The 17,035-nt window shown below is 35.2% G+C and overlaps 3 protein-coding genes across 14 annotated transcripts in view; 2 read left to right on the plus strand and 1 right to left on the minus strand.

The window, feature by feature from the left end:
• The first annotated feature begins 159 nt into the window (after positions 1–159).
• On the plus strand, positions 160–4,514 carry LOC111506513 (enoyl-CoA hydratase domain-containing protein 3, mitochondrial). Its single transcript, XM_023161605.2, has 5 exons — positions 160–319; positions 370–476; positions 665–800; positions 2,549–2,739; positions 4,075–4,514. The coding sequence occupies exons 1-5, from the start codon at positions 284–286 to the stop codon at positions 4,448–4,450; spliced, it is 846 nt and encodes a 281-aa protein (XP_023017373.1). The 5' UTR covers positions 160–283; the 3' UTR covers positions 4,451–4,514.
• Positions 4,515–6,023: 1,509 nt separating this feature from the next.
• On the plus strand, positions 6,024–7,807 carry LOC111506514 (uncharacterized). Of its 2 annotated transcripts, none has more exons than XM_023161607.2 (3): positions 6,024–6,172; positions 6,234–6,638; positions 7,068–7,807. In XM_023161607.2, the coding sequence occupies exons 2-3, from the start codon at positions 6,248–6,250 to the stop codon at positions 7,208–7,210; spliced, it is 534 nt and encodes a 177-aa protein (XP_023017375.2). In that variant the 5' UTR covers positions 6,024–6,172; positions 6,234–6,247; the 3' UTR covers positions 7,211–7,807. The 2 variants fall into 2 exon arrangements, with proteins under 2 accessions (XP_023017375.2, XP_023017377.2); XM_023161609.2 differs by having other exon boundaries at positions 6,066–6,164.
• A 628-nt stretch (positions 7,808–8,435) lies between these two features.
• Obsc (Obscurin) overlaps positions 8,436–17,035 on the minus strand; it is a 167,813-nt gene continuing 159,213 nt past the window's right edge. For all 11 annotated transcript variants that reach the window (XM_023161616.2, XM_023161615.2, XM_023161613.2 and 8 more), the window contains 6 exons: positions 14,523–14,989; positions 14,278–14,455; positions 13,833–14,115; positions 11,790–11,970; positions 11,496–11,721; positions 8,436–9,625 (listed from right to left, as the gene is read on the minus strand). In XM_023161616.2, coding sequence (XP_023017384.2) covers positions 9,400–9,625; positions 11,496–11,721; positions 11,790–11,970; positions 13,833–14,115; positions 14,278–14,455; positions 14,523–14,989 — 1,561 coding nt within the window. In that variant the 3' untranslated portion in view covers positions 8,436–9,399. The remainder of the gene's footprint in view (positions 9,626–11,495; positions 11,722–11,789; positions 11,971–13,832; positions 14,116–14,277; positions 14,456–14,522; positions 14,990–17,035) is intronic.

The raw sequence follows: 17,035 nt of genomic DNA on the forward strand, positions 1-17,035 counted from the left end.
GACAATGAATTCGACCAATCACATGACAGTGACCGCCATATGCAGCCATATATGTCAATCGAAATCCTTATACAGTAACATTAGTCAACAAAATAAATTAGCGAGTGTTGCCAATCTCTCAGCGTGAAATGCTCCGCTTTGTGTATGACTTTTGAAAAGTTGCAATTTTCTGTCAAATTTTATTTTTTTCGTCATAATCTGTGATTTCAAAAATGTTCAAAACAAAAGATAACCTCTTGAAATCTATACAATACAGGTGGTCTTTCACATTATTCCAAACAAAATGATATTCATGAATTGTAACTTTTTAATTCAGAAGGTAATTTACATTCAAGAAAAGTTCAGATGAATTGATAATTGCGTTTTCAGATCTTCAGACAGCCTTTAAGTAAAATGTATTCTAGTGCATCAAATATCACTAGTGTCCACTTTGAGGAAGGAATAAAAAAAATCACATTGAATGATTTCAAAACCAGGTAGGTTAATAATGTATTTCAACTGCATATATTTTGTTTTCTGTATAAATGAGACAAGGACTATTTTATCGATTATAGCATTCATTAGGTACATTACATTCATTGCCCAACAAATTGTACAATCCTGTCACACTATTGGAACACGAATATAGAAAAAAAGGTGAATATTGCATTTCATTCTCTTTCAGAAACTCATTATCCATAGCCATGATGCAAAACCTTGTCGAGCATATAACTCAGGATGAAAATAATCAAGAACTGAGGGTTATAGTTCTTGCTGCCGAAGGGTCAATATTTTCTGCTGGACATAATCTTAAAGAACTCGTAGGTAACTATGCCTAATTTTTCAGAACCATTCATTCACATATTTCACTACAAGTTCAGTTAGGAAACATGTTTCTCTATACACAATAACAAAAAAAAAGTCATAGTAGAATCATATAGGTATATGAGTTATCGAAAAAAGAAGAGATGAAGAAAGATCAGGCGAACGTTTAGAATTCATCAAGAGAATAGCAATTTTTATCAGTCGGAAGGTTTCTCAATCTTGACTATTCAATTTACGAAGATTACAATGTTCCTAGGTGTATCTAGCTCTTCTAGTATAGGACCGTTTAATGGGATCTAGATGCTACAAAATATTAGAGCCAGTTACACAATTGATATTACAGCAATAGTGAGAAGTGTCCTTTTTTGAAAACCCTGCTCCAATTTTACCAAGTATACAAACTACAGAAGGTCCTGAACTCCAGTTCAGAATCGCATATCGGAAATGCCAATAATATGCCAACAAAATGCCTTGATATGTTGTGTGCATGAGAGTTTGTTATGAGCTCTGATGCCTAATAATTCAGTTGCAGGAATCTACATAAAAACATCTTCCTCGCATATAATGATAATATTAATAATAATAATGTGTCTTTATTCTGGTCAACATAGGATACATATGGTTTTTTATATTCAAAAAATTAATTCTGATCCTAGGGTTGACATCAAAGGCGAAGTTCAAGTCAATAATTCAAAATTACTGATTTGTTCTACTACTTAACCTCACAGAAGCTTAACATTATAGATTATAATATCATTTATTGCTCACCAGCGTAGAAAAAAAAAACAATAACAGAATCTTAACAACTCAAGGATCTCAAATATATTATTTGGTTTATTGTTTCCACAAAAAATCCTATAGTAGTACTTAAAACTAATCACATTATTCATTGAAATAAGCACGCTGTATGCAGCTGCCTACCCATTGCCATATTGTTATTGATGTCTTTATCATTTTGTACACAAGCCTTATCAGCGTCTTCAGGTTTGAAAGAGATATGGATCTGAGTGTCATCTGCTTGTAGATGAGAAGAACAATGTGTAAGGAAGATAACGAGCTGGCTGGTATATATAGAAAAAAGTAGTGGACCTAGGATTGAACCTTGTGGCACTCCTGACTTCAATTCAAGAAAATCCTACTGATTGGCTCTTCTGATACCTTTTCCTCAGATAATTATTGATTTAGTTATACTTATATTTAGTGTTGGGTAATTTTTATTCACCTTGTTGTAATTCTATGGCGTACCTTTCGAGTGAGGAGAGACGTGATGAAAAAATGTATGTTATCTGTATATTGCAGCACATAAACCAACGATAATAGATTATCAAATCATATACAAAAATGGAAAAAATTGAAAAAGGTATATTTTTAGGAGAGTTTAGTTTTCGGGAAAGAAATTTTTTTGCCTTTCTACGTCTCCATCTTCATATAATAAATGTGGAAAACTTCGGAAGTAAAGAAGGAAGCAATTAAGTGATTTTCGTATAGTTCAATGTTCATATGAAAGTAGTCTTTTTGAAAATATCTTTTCTTTCCTGTGATTCAATATTCACGTGAAAGTAGTTGTTTCGGGTGGGCTTTTTTTTTGAGTTTGTACCTAAGAGTAACTTCCTAATTGCTTTCTTGTTTCCTTCACAATTTCCCCACATTTTTTGTATGAAAATAGAAAAGTAGGGAGCCAAAAACCTTTCTTCCCCGAAAAAAATCTGCTCCTAGAGAGCATCATCTATTTCCCTGTTTTCAGACTCCGGAAGTTGGACGATCTCAGCATGAGGAAGTGTTCAAACTAGCATCACAGCTAATGTACAGCATCATTGATAGCCCTGTTCCAGTTATAGCTCAAGTTGATGGATTAGCAGCTGCAGCAGGATGTCAACTCGTTGCTCAATGCGATATTGCCATTTGCAGCAATATTAGTAAATTTTCTACACCTGGGTAGGTTATTATTTTTGAAATATTCAGTACGTTATGTAATGGAATTGGCCAATGCTTGAAGAAAAACCTTAACGTAACTCGAAATTACGCCTTTAAACTCGAAATTACGCCGTTAAACTCGAAATTACGCCGTTAACTCGAAATTACACCTTCAAACTCGAAATTACGCCTTTAAACTCGAAATTACGCCTATAAACTCGAAATTACGCCTTTAAACTCGAAATTACGCCTATAAACTCGAAATTACGCCTATAAACTCGAAATTACGCCTATAAACTCGAAATTACGCCGATAAACTCTAAATTACGCCTTTAAACTCGAAATTACGCCTTTAAACTCGAAATTACGCCTTTAAACTCGAAATTACGCCTTTAAACTCGAAATTACGCCTTTAAACTCGAAATTACGCGTTCAAACTCGAAATTACGCCTTTAAACTCGAAATTACGCCTTTAAACTCGAAATTACGCCTTTAAACTCGAAATTACGCCTTTAAACTCGAAATTACGTCTTTAAACTCGAAATTACGCCTTTAAACTCGAAATTACGCCTTTAAACTTGAAATTATGCCCTTAAACTCGAAATTACGCCCCTAAACTCGAAATTATGCCCTTGAAGTCGAAATTACGCCTTTAAACTCGAAATTACGGCTTTAAACTCGAAACTACACCTTTAAACTCGAAATTACTACTAAAAACTCGTAATTTTGACTTCGGTTTCGAAAATTTGACTTTAAACTCGATATTACGCCTTTGAATTCGAAATTTTGACTTCAATTCAATAATTTCGAAACTACGACTTTCAACTCAAAATTCTGACTTCAATTTCGAAATTTCGACTTTAATCATGTGTTAAGAATCACAAGTTAAAAGGTAAGACGTCGTTAATCCTTATCTCGCACAACTTTCAACTTCTGAGGGTTGTCGTTCGTAGGGGTGCGACAGCTGGTTAACGGAAAAACAGATTTTTTAAAAAGAATCTCGAAATGACGACCTTGAAACTCCAAATTACGACCTTGAAATTCTAAATTACGACCTTGAAACTCTAAATTACGATTTGAAATTCGAAATTTTGATTTCAATTTCGTGATTTTGAAATTACGACTCAAAATTCGAAATTTCGACTTCAATCCCGAAATTACGATTTTATTTAGAATGATTTTTGGTCATTTTGAATCATCGCCAATTTGATTCTGTAGGATTTTCATAGGGTTTTCTATGAGCTGGAAGTTGTTTAATTTTTCACATAAATCGATAGTACTGTATGCTTATCGAAGCAATTTTTCGTGTTACTGTCATGAGTGAGTACGAAAATATATATTTCGGTACGATTTTAGAGTCAATTTTGGTCTATTCTGCTCAACTCCAGGAATTCCGCTAGCTAGAAAAGCACATCGGACAACCGCCTTAAAAATGCTACTGACAGGTGAAGCCATATCAGCTGCTGAAGCCAAATCTAGCGGTTTGGTTACAACAGTCTGCCCCTCTGAGGACCTCGAGAAGGAAGTCAAAAGGACCTGTGAGGCGATCAAGTTGAAGAGTCGTTCTGTGGTAGAGTTGGGAAAGAAATTCTATTATAGGCAAGTGGATATGGATATCAAGAAGGCCTATGAGTTGGGAGGTGGTCAGATGGTTGAGAATTTGAGCATCGCAGATGGAAAAGAGGGCGTCAGAAGTTTTGTCGAGAAGAGGAAACCGAGATGGTCTCATTGATTGAATGTTAATGATATGATTTGTTATTGTTTCATATTTTTGATTACATTGTTTCATTAGAAAACTTGATATTTCATTTGGAAAATATTGAAATACCTCATTCAATATTACAGTTTTAAATTATCCAAACATTCCTAGCGCATACATGAATGTATTAAAACAAAAAAATAATGATGAACGTTATATACATTGTTAAAAGGCGATTTGTTTAATGATTAAATTGTATTTTGAAAGCAGCTATTTTGATGGTTTTTGATAAAATGGAAGTGAAAATAAAAAAGTTAGAGGCCGTAAGTCTTAAAAATAAACTCTGGAAAAATAGCAAGAAGAAAAAATTGAACTTTTTCATTTTTCTCTCTCTAACTTGTCATTCGTGAGCATTTGGCCAGGCTCCACTTGTCCATTGTGAACAGAACAGAAGCTTCATCCGACCGTAACGCAACGGTCTTGCCGAGGCAATGCTGCCACCTTGATTTTTTCATTCGCTTTTTATTTTAACAAAAACACTTAATTTTTACTGGTAGCCCCCTTCTCGGGAGGCATTTGAAAAAAACTAACGCAATCCGTCCAGCTCGAGTATTGGCGTAGGGGGCAGCCAGTCCTCTTATCTTCTAGTTTATTTATTTATTTATAAACATATAATTGGCCAGTAATCTGAATAGATCTGGTGTTATGGTCTATAAAATATTCTTTGATTAATATAATTTTATAGTTATTCATAACAATAACAAAATAATAATAAAAACAAAAAGTATGTATATAAAAAATTTTTAAAATATAAAAATGGACTTTGAAGGTAAAAAAAATAAAAAAGTTCCACGAAACATGTTGGTGTAACTATTGTTCGATAACTTCAACATGGTGAAATTATTTTCAATCAGCCTACTTTCTAAACAGTTATCTGCATATTCAAATACCATTTTTTAAAGCTTTTTTTTAAATTCAGTCCTAGAAGCAATGTTGACTGGTTTGCAAATTTAGCGTTTGATGAATGTGGGGTCGGAATTAAGTCTTTCTAACATGTCTTTAGCAACTTTAGCTCAAACGACGAATTGTATTTATTTATAATCTGTGACAGATTTTGAACAGTAGTTAGAAAGTTGAAGCTAGAGTTGTAGCTTCATTACAGAATACAGAACAGAAGACACGCTCAAAGTGAAACAGAAACCATGGAGTATTTTGACAGATGACAATCTTATAGGTGATAGTTGTTGAAAGTTGTGTAAGCTCTGATTTCATGTTTCGGAACCTGATGCGTTGTCAATGTCTGTAGTAGACCTCAACAAGGGCAATGTCTACCGCATACGTAGGTGAAACTTCGGTTATGAAGAGCTGCAGACCGCAGTGAACAAACCCAGGAAATAGCCTCCGGTAGAAATTGTTTTTAGTGAATTTGAATATGATAAAATAAAGCTGTGGGTAAACAACCTGCAGAGTTGAGATCGTGATCCTTTCTCAATTGCAAAGAAGTTTTTGATTCGAACTTACCGTTAAAAAATCACATAAACTTGTTTAATAAAGATTATATGTCACAGAAACAACCCTTTTTCAAACATGAGTGTCCCTTTTTTTAAAGTAATCTGTGGTTTCATCTCTTCAGGGACTAAGGCCAAAGTGTGAGAAAATAAGAAGAAAATCAGGGTTAGTTTTTATATGTTCTTGAAAAAAGTAATTAATTTCCAAATTCCAGATTAAGAAAACGCAGGAGTCAAAGGTGACTAGGTATATTAGTCTTCCACATTTACGTTCAGTATTAAAGTTCAGAAAGGTGATTTTCTTGTAGCATACTGATTTAAAATGGGAAAGGTTAGAAAGTTGAAGCTGAACCTATCAAAAAATTATGCGACACCATCAGCAACCTCAACAGAATCCAAACCTAACAAAATTCCAATAGAATCGAAATTATCCAACAAAACCCATATAGCAGACCCCGAAGAAGATCCATTTTTAGCTTTGAAACTGAATTTGGATGATCTCATCCAAACAGATGAAAAATCTCAATCAGAAGATACAAAAGGTACCATGACCTTTAAATCACTCAAATCAAAAATATCGGGCAATAGAGTGATGAAGAGAAAGGAGAAGCTTAATTTGAAACGTAAACTGTTGATGAAAAAGATCGATGTGATAGAGCAAATGAAGAAAGAACTGAAAGTTAGAAATAAAAGGAAACAGACTGCAATCATGGGTATGAAATATAAATTGCTTCTTTGCAGAAATTATTAAATATAAGTACAAATATATAGGGTGTTCCAAACTGAAAATTGACTTGAATATATATATATATACTAAAAGTTTTCGTTTGTGATGTAACGGGGCATTGAACCTTCAATATTTTCTTAAATTTGATTATATGCCTTCTATTACTGGTATGTAGAGGAATATTTTCAGGAGTGATTAATTCATGAAAAAAAGCTTTGTATCTGAAACGTTCTTTTAGGTATGATCTACACAACATTGTAGTTTTTTTTTGAACCTAATTGCTTTCTTCCTGTCTTTGTGGGTTTCCAACATTTTTTGTATATACTGACACGTGATTTTGACTTTCTTGTTTCTTCTTTTATTTATCTCAACACAGTAAAGTATTACTATCATTATTACATATTCTTGAATTCAGGAGACACAAACCCCTTGCGTGATGCACTTCCTTCCCTCGAGTCTTTGCTCAAGACCAGGCCAAACATCAAAAACACCCCTGCAGCAAAAACGAAAAAAGCCAAATCAACTGAAAAAGCAAAGGACAGAAAAAGAAAATTTTAGAGGACATCAACTTTTTCAAGAGGGCGTTGAGAGATAAGACATTCAAAAGTGATCCCTTCAATACAATATCAAACCACATCAAAGCCGTTGTGGAAATGGAAAGACAGACACTACAGAAGTGACTTTTGGTTTGAACATTTATTTTGAGTATCGGGAAAAATGGGTAACTCCAGATTTATATTATCTATCAGTCAAAAAACACTTTTTAGTCGTAAGACTTTTTCCTTATTGACAAAGCATTGAACAATCCAGATGAACTGAAAATAAAATAGAGAAATCTAATATAGATATTAGGAAAATTCTAATAACTATATTTGATAGTTGATGTATTGTTTTTCTGTTCATTCTTCTAGTGTTTTTGATGAGTTTTGTAAATTCATGTATATAATTTACTCTAGGAACATATATGAATAGTACCAATGTACGTTTGACTAGTTATGCTATGATATGAAATGTTATTTATATATTGACAGGAACATTTTTGTTCTTTGAGTTTGTTAAAAATAAAGAATTGTCTGTATTGTAATTACAATTTGGATTTGTTATATTGTTCAATTCTTCATTTCTCTTTTAATAAAAGAACTATTTGAAAAATCATCCTAATAGATTTGTTAACATCAATTCCGTTCAGCTCCATCAAAAATAAAGTATTTGAAATACAATAACAAATCATGTGAAATAAACATCACTAACATTTGATGTGAACTTGACACCACAGAATTCTGTGGACAACACCGTGAAACTTATTTATAATTTACCTTTTCTTCTTCCTATATTTTTGTTGTTCGTTCGACATTTGCCAGGAAACAAATACTTTATATTTGGAATTTTGGGTAGTATATTCGATTGGGTAGTCGTGATTGAATAGGTATGTCGTATATTCATTCATGTACTCTTTTATGATATTCAAAAATCATGTACATGTTGTTGAACATGTTGAAAGGGGGTAAATGTCAATAGCAGTGACGTCTTCGTCATTTTTAAAATGGATGTTACTTCCTGACCAATGAAACTTTTTGTTTATAGAACTAACTAATGACACCGATTTTATCGTTCTTATTCAGAAAGCATAAAGGTCTATTGAACTCGATTTGACCTTGAATCTCAATTATCTACCATAAACATTCAGAAAAAACCCATTGTTATATGTCTATGGCCGAACCTCGCAAAGGCATTCATTTAGAATAACTGATAACACGTGAGAAAGGTTGTGGATAAGAATGAATAAATTATAAGTTTCTTTATTGAAATAAAATTCTAATAACATTTCAAACGAAGTAACAGAATAATATCAACCGAAAATATTGAGTATTTGTATACAGGAACCAAAAATACATTCAGACTGATAATGACATTAATTTCAAGAATAAATTGTTCTAAAGGCAACTCTGGAAAGGTGACATCCACGACCATTAAGATGGATTTATGTGGCATCAACTTCCATATTTCTTTTTTCTATAAAAACTGAACTATCGGTTTTCAGTCAAAAATGAATGCACCGAAACCATAGAACATATATGTGTTCTGTGTTAGCGTGTAGTACTCTCTTTGAAATATTTGAGGGTGTAGAATTTAGGGTGGGAACTCGTCAAAAAAAAAACGGAACTGTGGAACACCAACATAGGAAGTGGCGAACAAAGTGTAATGACTAGTTCTTCTACAGCGGTGAAAGTGTAAATTGCTTTAGCACATACACACGCTGTTAATTCTATCCAAATTTTGAAAATTAATTATGTGTTATATATGATATGTTGATGCACCGGAAAATTCTATCAGAAGTAATAATATCACTGAACAAGGTTGGGTTGACTTTGTTGTTTATGATAGAATATGCTGACTGCGCATGTGTAGTTTAGGAAATGATAGTGCTCCATAAAATATTTGGATTTCTTGATGAAAATTTCACAATTGAAGTTAAAGTGAAGATGGAAGTTGAAGCTGCATAAATCCACCTATATTTTTGAAAAAGCTCACATTCATACTATTCTCATTTTTGAAGAGTTGTTTGGGAGGTTTCTGAAAGCTGCTTCCTATAGTTCTAAAGTTGTTTGAAAAATAAATAATTACACCAAACCCAAACTTCACTTCACCATCATGGTAGATCAAAAAACAACGAAAAACGAATGAATAAAACCAAAATACATCTGTATAAACAATATTTACAATCAGATCATAAACTTCCTACAAATCTACGACGTCGTTAATAATTCCTCTTGAATGCTGTGAGACCTAATTAATTTGACACCAAGTAAGCTCTTCGATTTCTGCGAAAGTTGATCCCTCTCGCTGTGATATTCTTCTGAGTAATCTTTAAGTCTGTGGCCCAGAAAAACTGCCCGTTCTCTTTTCTTGATCATGTAGTCAGTCGGTAGTAACCACCGGTTTTCGTGGCATTCTTCGGGTGATGGCCTTTTGCTGAAATGAAATGAATATATGAGTGTGTGTCAACTGAAATATTCATATTTGGATCAACTGAGAGACATTTGAGGTGTTCAAAGAATGGGTGAATTGGTTAATTCACACTTTTCGGAAAAAAAATAGGAAAATCAATATTCAAATATCTCTTACAAAATTCCGAATATAAAATTCTTAGTAGTGAGAAATGCTTCTCGAATTTGAAATTAACCATCGAATCGACTTCAAGAACAAGAACAGTGTCGCTCCACAGAGGAGAGATTATTATCCGTGGTCGCAAGCACAGTAATAAAAACAAGAATACATTAAGAAGAAGACAATGGGGAATGTTCCTCCTGGCGAAAATTAAAGTAGTTTTCATAAAAGAGCTCTAAAACAACGCATTTTAAACTTATCATTTCAAACGTTTTCTTTAAAAAAAGTATTTAAATACTTGAAAAAGAGGAATGAAATGATGCATTCAACATTTAAAAGGATTCGTTTCTATTTCACCATTTGGCAACATCGGTTATAGCTAATAAAGGACAATGAATCCGTTACCTGTATGAGACAAACAAAGATGACATATTTCAGAGGCGTGCTGCTATTCACTTATGTTCCGAATTCCGAGACATTCTGTGACATATGAAATTTTGTGCACCTAACCTATCTTCCTCTATATAAATAAATAACAAAACAACTGTTGTTCAACTTGTGGAGGTGGTATTGAACTATAATTTATATTTTGTTTTAATTGTTGATTTATAAAGATGATTTTCCTTTTTTAAAGTAGAATATCTAGGTACGTATAAATTATTTCAACTTGATATAGGCGCTGTTGCCAGTATATGAATTAGAAACAAAGTCCTTTAAAATTCAAAACCCAACATTTGAAACATCAATTTGAATACTTTTCGAAGTGAATTTGAAAAACTCATGAATTAAACTCAACTTTATTTTGTTCAAACTTGCATTTGCTGTAATAACCCAAATTGAGGAACATTCCCCATTATGCAATATGAATAAGTATTACAGTGTTGCTAAGTTCATATCAACTGTAAGTGACATCACGACCATCATTTTTACACGATTTTGAATAAACTACTTACGAAAAAATTGTGAAAATATAAGACAAGGGACCTACTATTGTACATGAAGTTTTTACATATGCGGTTATTCCAAAATCAGAGCGAAAGTTTATTATATAAACTGCAAAAAAATCACAGAGGTTCAAGCCGCGAGGCCAGACGATCGATTTTCACTTCTTATCGTCCAACCTGTGCTAGAAATCATACGTTGAAAGGTAAGACCTCGTTAGTCCTTAGCTCGCACAAGTTTAGACTTGAGAGTTGACGTCTGTAGGGGAGCAACAGCTGGTTAACGGAAAAACAGATTTTAACAATTTTTTTAACGAATTTAACAGTGGCAATCCACCTTTAGAATCAGTTTAAATTTTAAATGTTTTCAATCATACATTTCTGGGACTTTTTTTTACATTGCAGAAAGTATAACACTTGAAAAATGTTGAGTGTTCTGTGATATACCGGAGAGATATACGTTGAAAACAGTCTTGTTTTTCATATTTGATTTCTAGTATATTAGTTCTATCATTAGGAATCTGATCAACGTAGAAAACTATATAGACCAGTGGAGATGCCTGTTAGAGAGGCAAGAAAGAGAACAGTGGAAAAACAGCTTGAAATAATTAGAAAAGATAGAAAATGTTGTGCCCATGATGATAAAACATGGAGTGGAATAGGGGATCTGGAATATAGTGAATTTTAGGGGAGATAAATAGTTTTGGTTATGTTGAATATTCGAAGGATATCTGAGATTAGATAAAATCATTTACTAAAGGAACGCAATCGTTATTATAATACTTATTACTTACTTAGGATGTCGTTTGAACAGAAGCATGAGGAACCTCGTCGCTTCTTGTGATACTTCTTGGAACAAGTGTTCGAACCTATAACGAACAAAGAGAATGTTTTGCCTGCTCTCGTTTTCATCTTGTCCTCGGAAAGGCACTACTCCGGAAAGCATTACGTACGCCAAAACGCCCACTGCCCATATGTCGGATTGTGGGAATGCTGGTTCTTCAGCCAGGACCTCAGGCGCTGAAAATTTCAAACAATATTACGTAAGATGGGAAATACTTGATAGGTGTATACCCAGAGTGACTTACATATGTAATCGGGATGACCGACGATGGGCACTTTGGTTCCTAGTTTGGTGACTCTGTGAGCCGATCCCAGATCTATCAATTTGACTTGTACCGATCTGACTCCGCACATGACTACATTATCGGGCTGAAGATCTAAATGACATAGTCCTCTCCAATGGAGGTATTGCAGTCCATCCAGAATCTGATCAAAAAAATGATAAATGAATGGATTTTATTCACATGCGTACTCGTATTTGAAAATATTTGTCCGCATAGGAAACCTAGAAATTGAAATCTTCGCCAGGGATGTGTGACCATCCCGATGTATGTATGGTTTATAAGTTCAACAAAAATTAAACTTTATACAGCAGGTTGCACATATCTTAAATATGGGAGGGACGTGTCTCTTGATTAGGAATAGAAAACAATTTTTTTATTTTATTATTTTTTTTGTAGTTCAATATATATGACCACTTGATGTTATGTTGTGGGCTCAAGCTGAAATCATCCACAAAGAGGAACACTGGTTTAGGAGAAAATTCAAAGAAGCCGCGTGTATTTTGTCCAACAACGTATTTAGTCAAGCTACCGTAGAGATACGTAACATATGGAAACCTCTAATCAAGGGAGAAACGACCAATACCCGCCAAACGATCATCTCCATCTAAAAACCAATGAAGCGGAAAAAGTGAAGAGGGGATAGGTGAAAGCACTCGAGCGACCTATAAATAGTCAGATCTTGGAGGAATAAGTCCAGTTATCACCCGAAGACGATTGCGGATACTAACAATCGAAACGTCGTGACATAAGTTGGTTTGAAATCTTTTAATTTTTATTTTTCATTTCTTGTTAATAATAATTTTTTAAATTTATATTTTTCAGCTTTTATATTTAAATTTTTTATTTGTTTGGTTGTTGCTTGTATGTTATTTCTTTGTAATTTCAGTTTTTGTTTAATAAAATTGTTATTTTCCGTTAATCTTATTAATTATTTAATTGTTTTTTTCAGGGTTTTCAAATCAATTTATATTATATAAGACAATGGAAGTCCGAATTGATGAAATACACCACGAAACATTGTCAACCACCTTCAAACAAACATAAAACTTCGTCTCATTCGTAGTTGGATGAAATATTGACTTCAGCCAAGTTATGCTAATTTCAATTAGATTCTTTCAATGACACGGAAAATTACCGACTGAATAAAAATCTTATGGAAATTACGATTTGGGTATAATCCCGTTTGCAGCCATGATGAATTGAATTAAAAAACGAAGCAGACATAACCTCTCTATTTTACCAGTCTTGAAAGTAGAGTTAAGAAGTAAATCGGACATAATAAGGTTATGGGGAGCATCTCAACTCAAAAATTACGAAAAAATCTATCACTACGAGAGAGTGGAGCTGAGTTTACTGAGCCAGGGGAAATGAGTATGGGAGAGAAAAAACGGTGAAGTAGTAGAGTGACGAACGAATTTATTGGTACTTTTTAACATTTAGTCGCTAGGACTGCTCGGAGAAAAAGTACTCCGTATTCTCCGTATATTCTGCACCCCTGAGCTCGGCTTTAAATTAAAACTGAGCTCAAATATTGTTGTGAGGCTTCATAATTATTTCGTTCCATAGCTGAGGAATGGTGAAATTATTCAAGTAAATCATGCCCACTAGGCATAATAAAAAAAAGAAGAAGAAAATTATGTCAAATGAGAGACAAAGATAATGGAATCTACTCTTTAGTAGTCTGCTGATTCATTCCAAGTGATAGTGAAATTTGAATATTCCAGGTAACTGGCGATTTTATTTTCCCGTGCTTTCACTGGCCCCTCTTTGTAATCTTTCCTTTGGCAAAGATGATTGGTCAAGTTGGTAAAATCCAAGAAAAAGGAATCTCAAGAAAAGAGTAGGGTTATTAGTTAATAGATTATAGATAATCGACAGATTGAATTGTTGTTTACGGCTAATCGACAGTTCGAACTGTCGATTATAAGATTAAAATGGTATGTAGGCCTTTAGTTCCTTCGTAGATTTAGGTATTTCAGTTGTCAAAAAGAGAAGTTAACTCACTTGTGAAACAATTGTAGCCACAGTTTGTTCGGTATATTCATGCCTACTGGCCAGGTAGGTCAATATGTCAGCACCCTGAAGCTTTTCCAAAATGAATACCGCAGTTTCGTTGACTTGGTAGGCAGAGATAAGTCCTGCGACTCTTTCGTGCCTCAGAGACCTTAGAGCTGCGAATTCCCCATCGACGTCTTCTTTTCTATTCTCGGTGTATTCCAATATTTTTGCAACTACCACAGAGTCGTTTCTTTTATCAACTGCCTTGAGTACCACTGAGAATTGACCTCTGCAATGAAAGAATACATTTGATTCCGAAAATGTCTTCATCTAAGAACACGAAACAATATTTTGAGAACAAAAGAGGGAAGAAGTGGTTGAAACAATAAAATATTTAGAGATTTATCAGTTTGAACCTACGTCAATTTGTTCAATCGAAAACTACACCAACCTTGATATTTCCGAGATGAAATTGAATTGTTCCTGGACATTCGCTTCTTCCCATTCTACAGGAGATGACTCTGTTTTGTAATCGTGACGGATTTGAGACTCTTCTTCTGCGGGTTTGCCGCTGTCAGTAATTTGTTGAAGATGAAGCATGGCCTTGCTCAATTGAACCTTGGGCGAACCTAAAGAAAATATATGTCTTGACTAACGATAAGCGTTTCTGAAATTCCAACCTTGAACGATACCAACCTGAGGGTTTCGTCGTAACAGGCGCAGATGGCACTCCAGGATCACTCCACCCGATGGAATTCTTTGCCGCCAACCTGAATATGTAGCTCCTATTCGACTCCAGTCCTGTTATCAAATAAAACTCGTGGTCGATGTTATCAGCCTTCTTCTGCCATTCCATTTCATCGGACAACTTGTACTCTAGACTGTAGCAGATGACAGGCGCGTTGCCGTCGAATTTGGGTTGCTTCCAGGTCAGCAAAATCTCAGAGTCCGAAATCTGAGTAGATTCCGGGCTGTCAGGCTCATCAGGAACGAGTCCAAGGACGATCCTCGTCCTGGCGATGGTTTGGCCTATCTTGTTGCGCGCCACAACTTTGTACATGCCTTGGTCGAAGCCTAAGGCTGGGCACAGCTTGAAGTGAGAACGGCCTTCTTCGTCTGTGGTGATTTTGATGCGATGAGACTCTGCGACTATGGCGTCATTCCTGGAAAAGGAATTGTTTTTTTCTAAAACTCGACACTATTGACATCTCTAGAATGGAGAGGTTTAGGGTGGAAAGGGGTAGATCCAAAGGGGTAGAAAGGGGTAGATCCTAGACAACCTTCGTTGCAACCCACAAGCGTTCAATGGGGCTCGTACCCATTCAAATTCGACCCAATGATTAAAGCTTCTCAACAAAGTCGATTAGTTGATTGGGTGAGTGTTCTTTCAGGTCAGTTAGAGAGAGTAGGATACTGCCACTCTTGGTGCAAAGTAGATTTTTAAGAGTTCCTGCTCTTGTGAAGGTGATCAGCCAAAATCAGCGTGAATTTAGTAGATGTACTATGCCGATTCTGTGACACCGGAAATTCAACTAACAGAAGCAATGAAGTACATCGTTTTCCGTGCGTTTTCGATCGTTTTTCGTGCGTTTTCGACCGTTTTTCATGCGTTTTCGAACGTTTTTCGGGCGTTTTCATGCGTAATCGTTACATATTCGACAAACTGCGCCATGAAAGCGCTACACGAAAAGCATCACGAAAAAAAACGAAATTTTTTTTTCGTGTAACGTTTTTTCGTATAACGCTTTCGCGTAATGTGTTTTCGCGTAAAGCTTTTCGTGTAGCGCTTTCGTGGCGCGTAAGTGACGGTTACGCACGAAAACGCATGAAAAACTGTCGAAAACGCACGAAGAACGGCCGGAAACGCACTGAAAACGATGTACTTCATTGCTTCTGTTAGTTGAATTCCCGGTGTCACAGAATCGGCATAGTTCATCTACTGAATTCACTTATATCGTCTATTATTTCATTTTCTTAAATACATCTGTTCAGAAGTACTACTATTACTATCAATACTACTACTACTACTCTGTAACGTTCTGCCATTTGATTTGTATTATTATGTATTTTCCTAGATCTTTGTGAAGGGGTAGCCCATTCACCGGGTTTGGGGAGTTCGTATCCAAACAGTAAGTCGCTTGGGGTCATTTCCGTCAACGCGTTAACTCTGGTTCTCAAATTGAACACAATTTCGGGAGTGTGTCGCTTCCATTCACTTTCCTTTCTATCAATGAGGGCTGCATCTTCTTGATCTCTTGAACACGCCTCTCGACGTGTTCGACGTGGTGCGACGGACTCATTCGCGACTCGAGATTGTGCGTCTCGCAGAATCGCTCCCAGGTCGCGCCCAGATACTATTATTTGTGGGAATCCCCACCTAAAGAATACTTCTTCCAGCAAAAACTTAGTCATGATGTTCGCCCCTACGCTTTTATAGGCTTTAGCCTCGACCCACTTTGAGAAACGATCGACCGCGACTATTAAATAGTTGTTGCTGTTTTCTGCTGCAGGATATGGCCCCAAGACATCCACAGAAACCACCTGCCAGGGAATGTCTGGCTCAAGCGGCCTCTGTTCTGCAGGCGGCTGTGGTTTCGAGGCCTTTGTAGTAACACACGTCAAACACGTCTTTATAAATAAAGAAACTTCAGAGCTGTCAGTACTGCTTGACTGTCTAATTGAATCAGAAACTTCTTGCTCTTTTACCAGAAAGAAAGTTTCTATGGCAATTTCTTCCGAAAGTTGGCAAAATTGATTGTAATAGAGACTGTTTCTGTGGTTGAGGGATAATTTGTCTTTTCTGGATCAATAATCATTCGGACACAAATTCGGTTCAGACAAACGATTCATAACCCCTTCAAGTTACTTTTCAATATTTTACGTTGGTTACCTAATTCATATTTCGAAGTTATTCATGAAGACGAATTGCGGTCTTCTCTATCACACACAAGTGTAAGGTTGGTAAGACAATTCAACATATTTATAGTCATTTTGTGATGGGTAGAAGTTGTATTTTGCCTCCATGTCAAAGTGGTCACGCCCTTGATGTGAAAAATTTGTTGAACTCACTGCCTAAGGGACTGTCTTATTCATATGTCCAAAGGAGTCATATGAATACCGATTTCAAAAAAGAAAAGTTTTCTCAATATGGAAGAAACAGAAATATATCAAGAGGATCATGACGTCTCTGAACCAGTCATACCAACTAC

The sequence above is a fragment of the Leptinotarsa decemlineata genome, unplaced genomic scaffold (assembly GCF_025532065.1).
Source record: "Leptinotarsa decemlineata unplaced genomic scaffold, Ldec_3_MD MMD2_P_RNA_scaffold_2, whole genome shotgun sequence".
In the NCBI taxonomy this organism is placed as follows: Eukaryota; Metazoa; Arthropoda; class Insecta; order Coleoptera; family Chrysomelidae; genus Leptinotarsa; species Leptinotarsa decemlineata.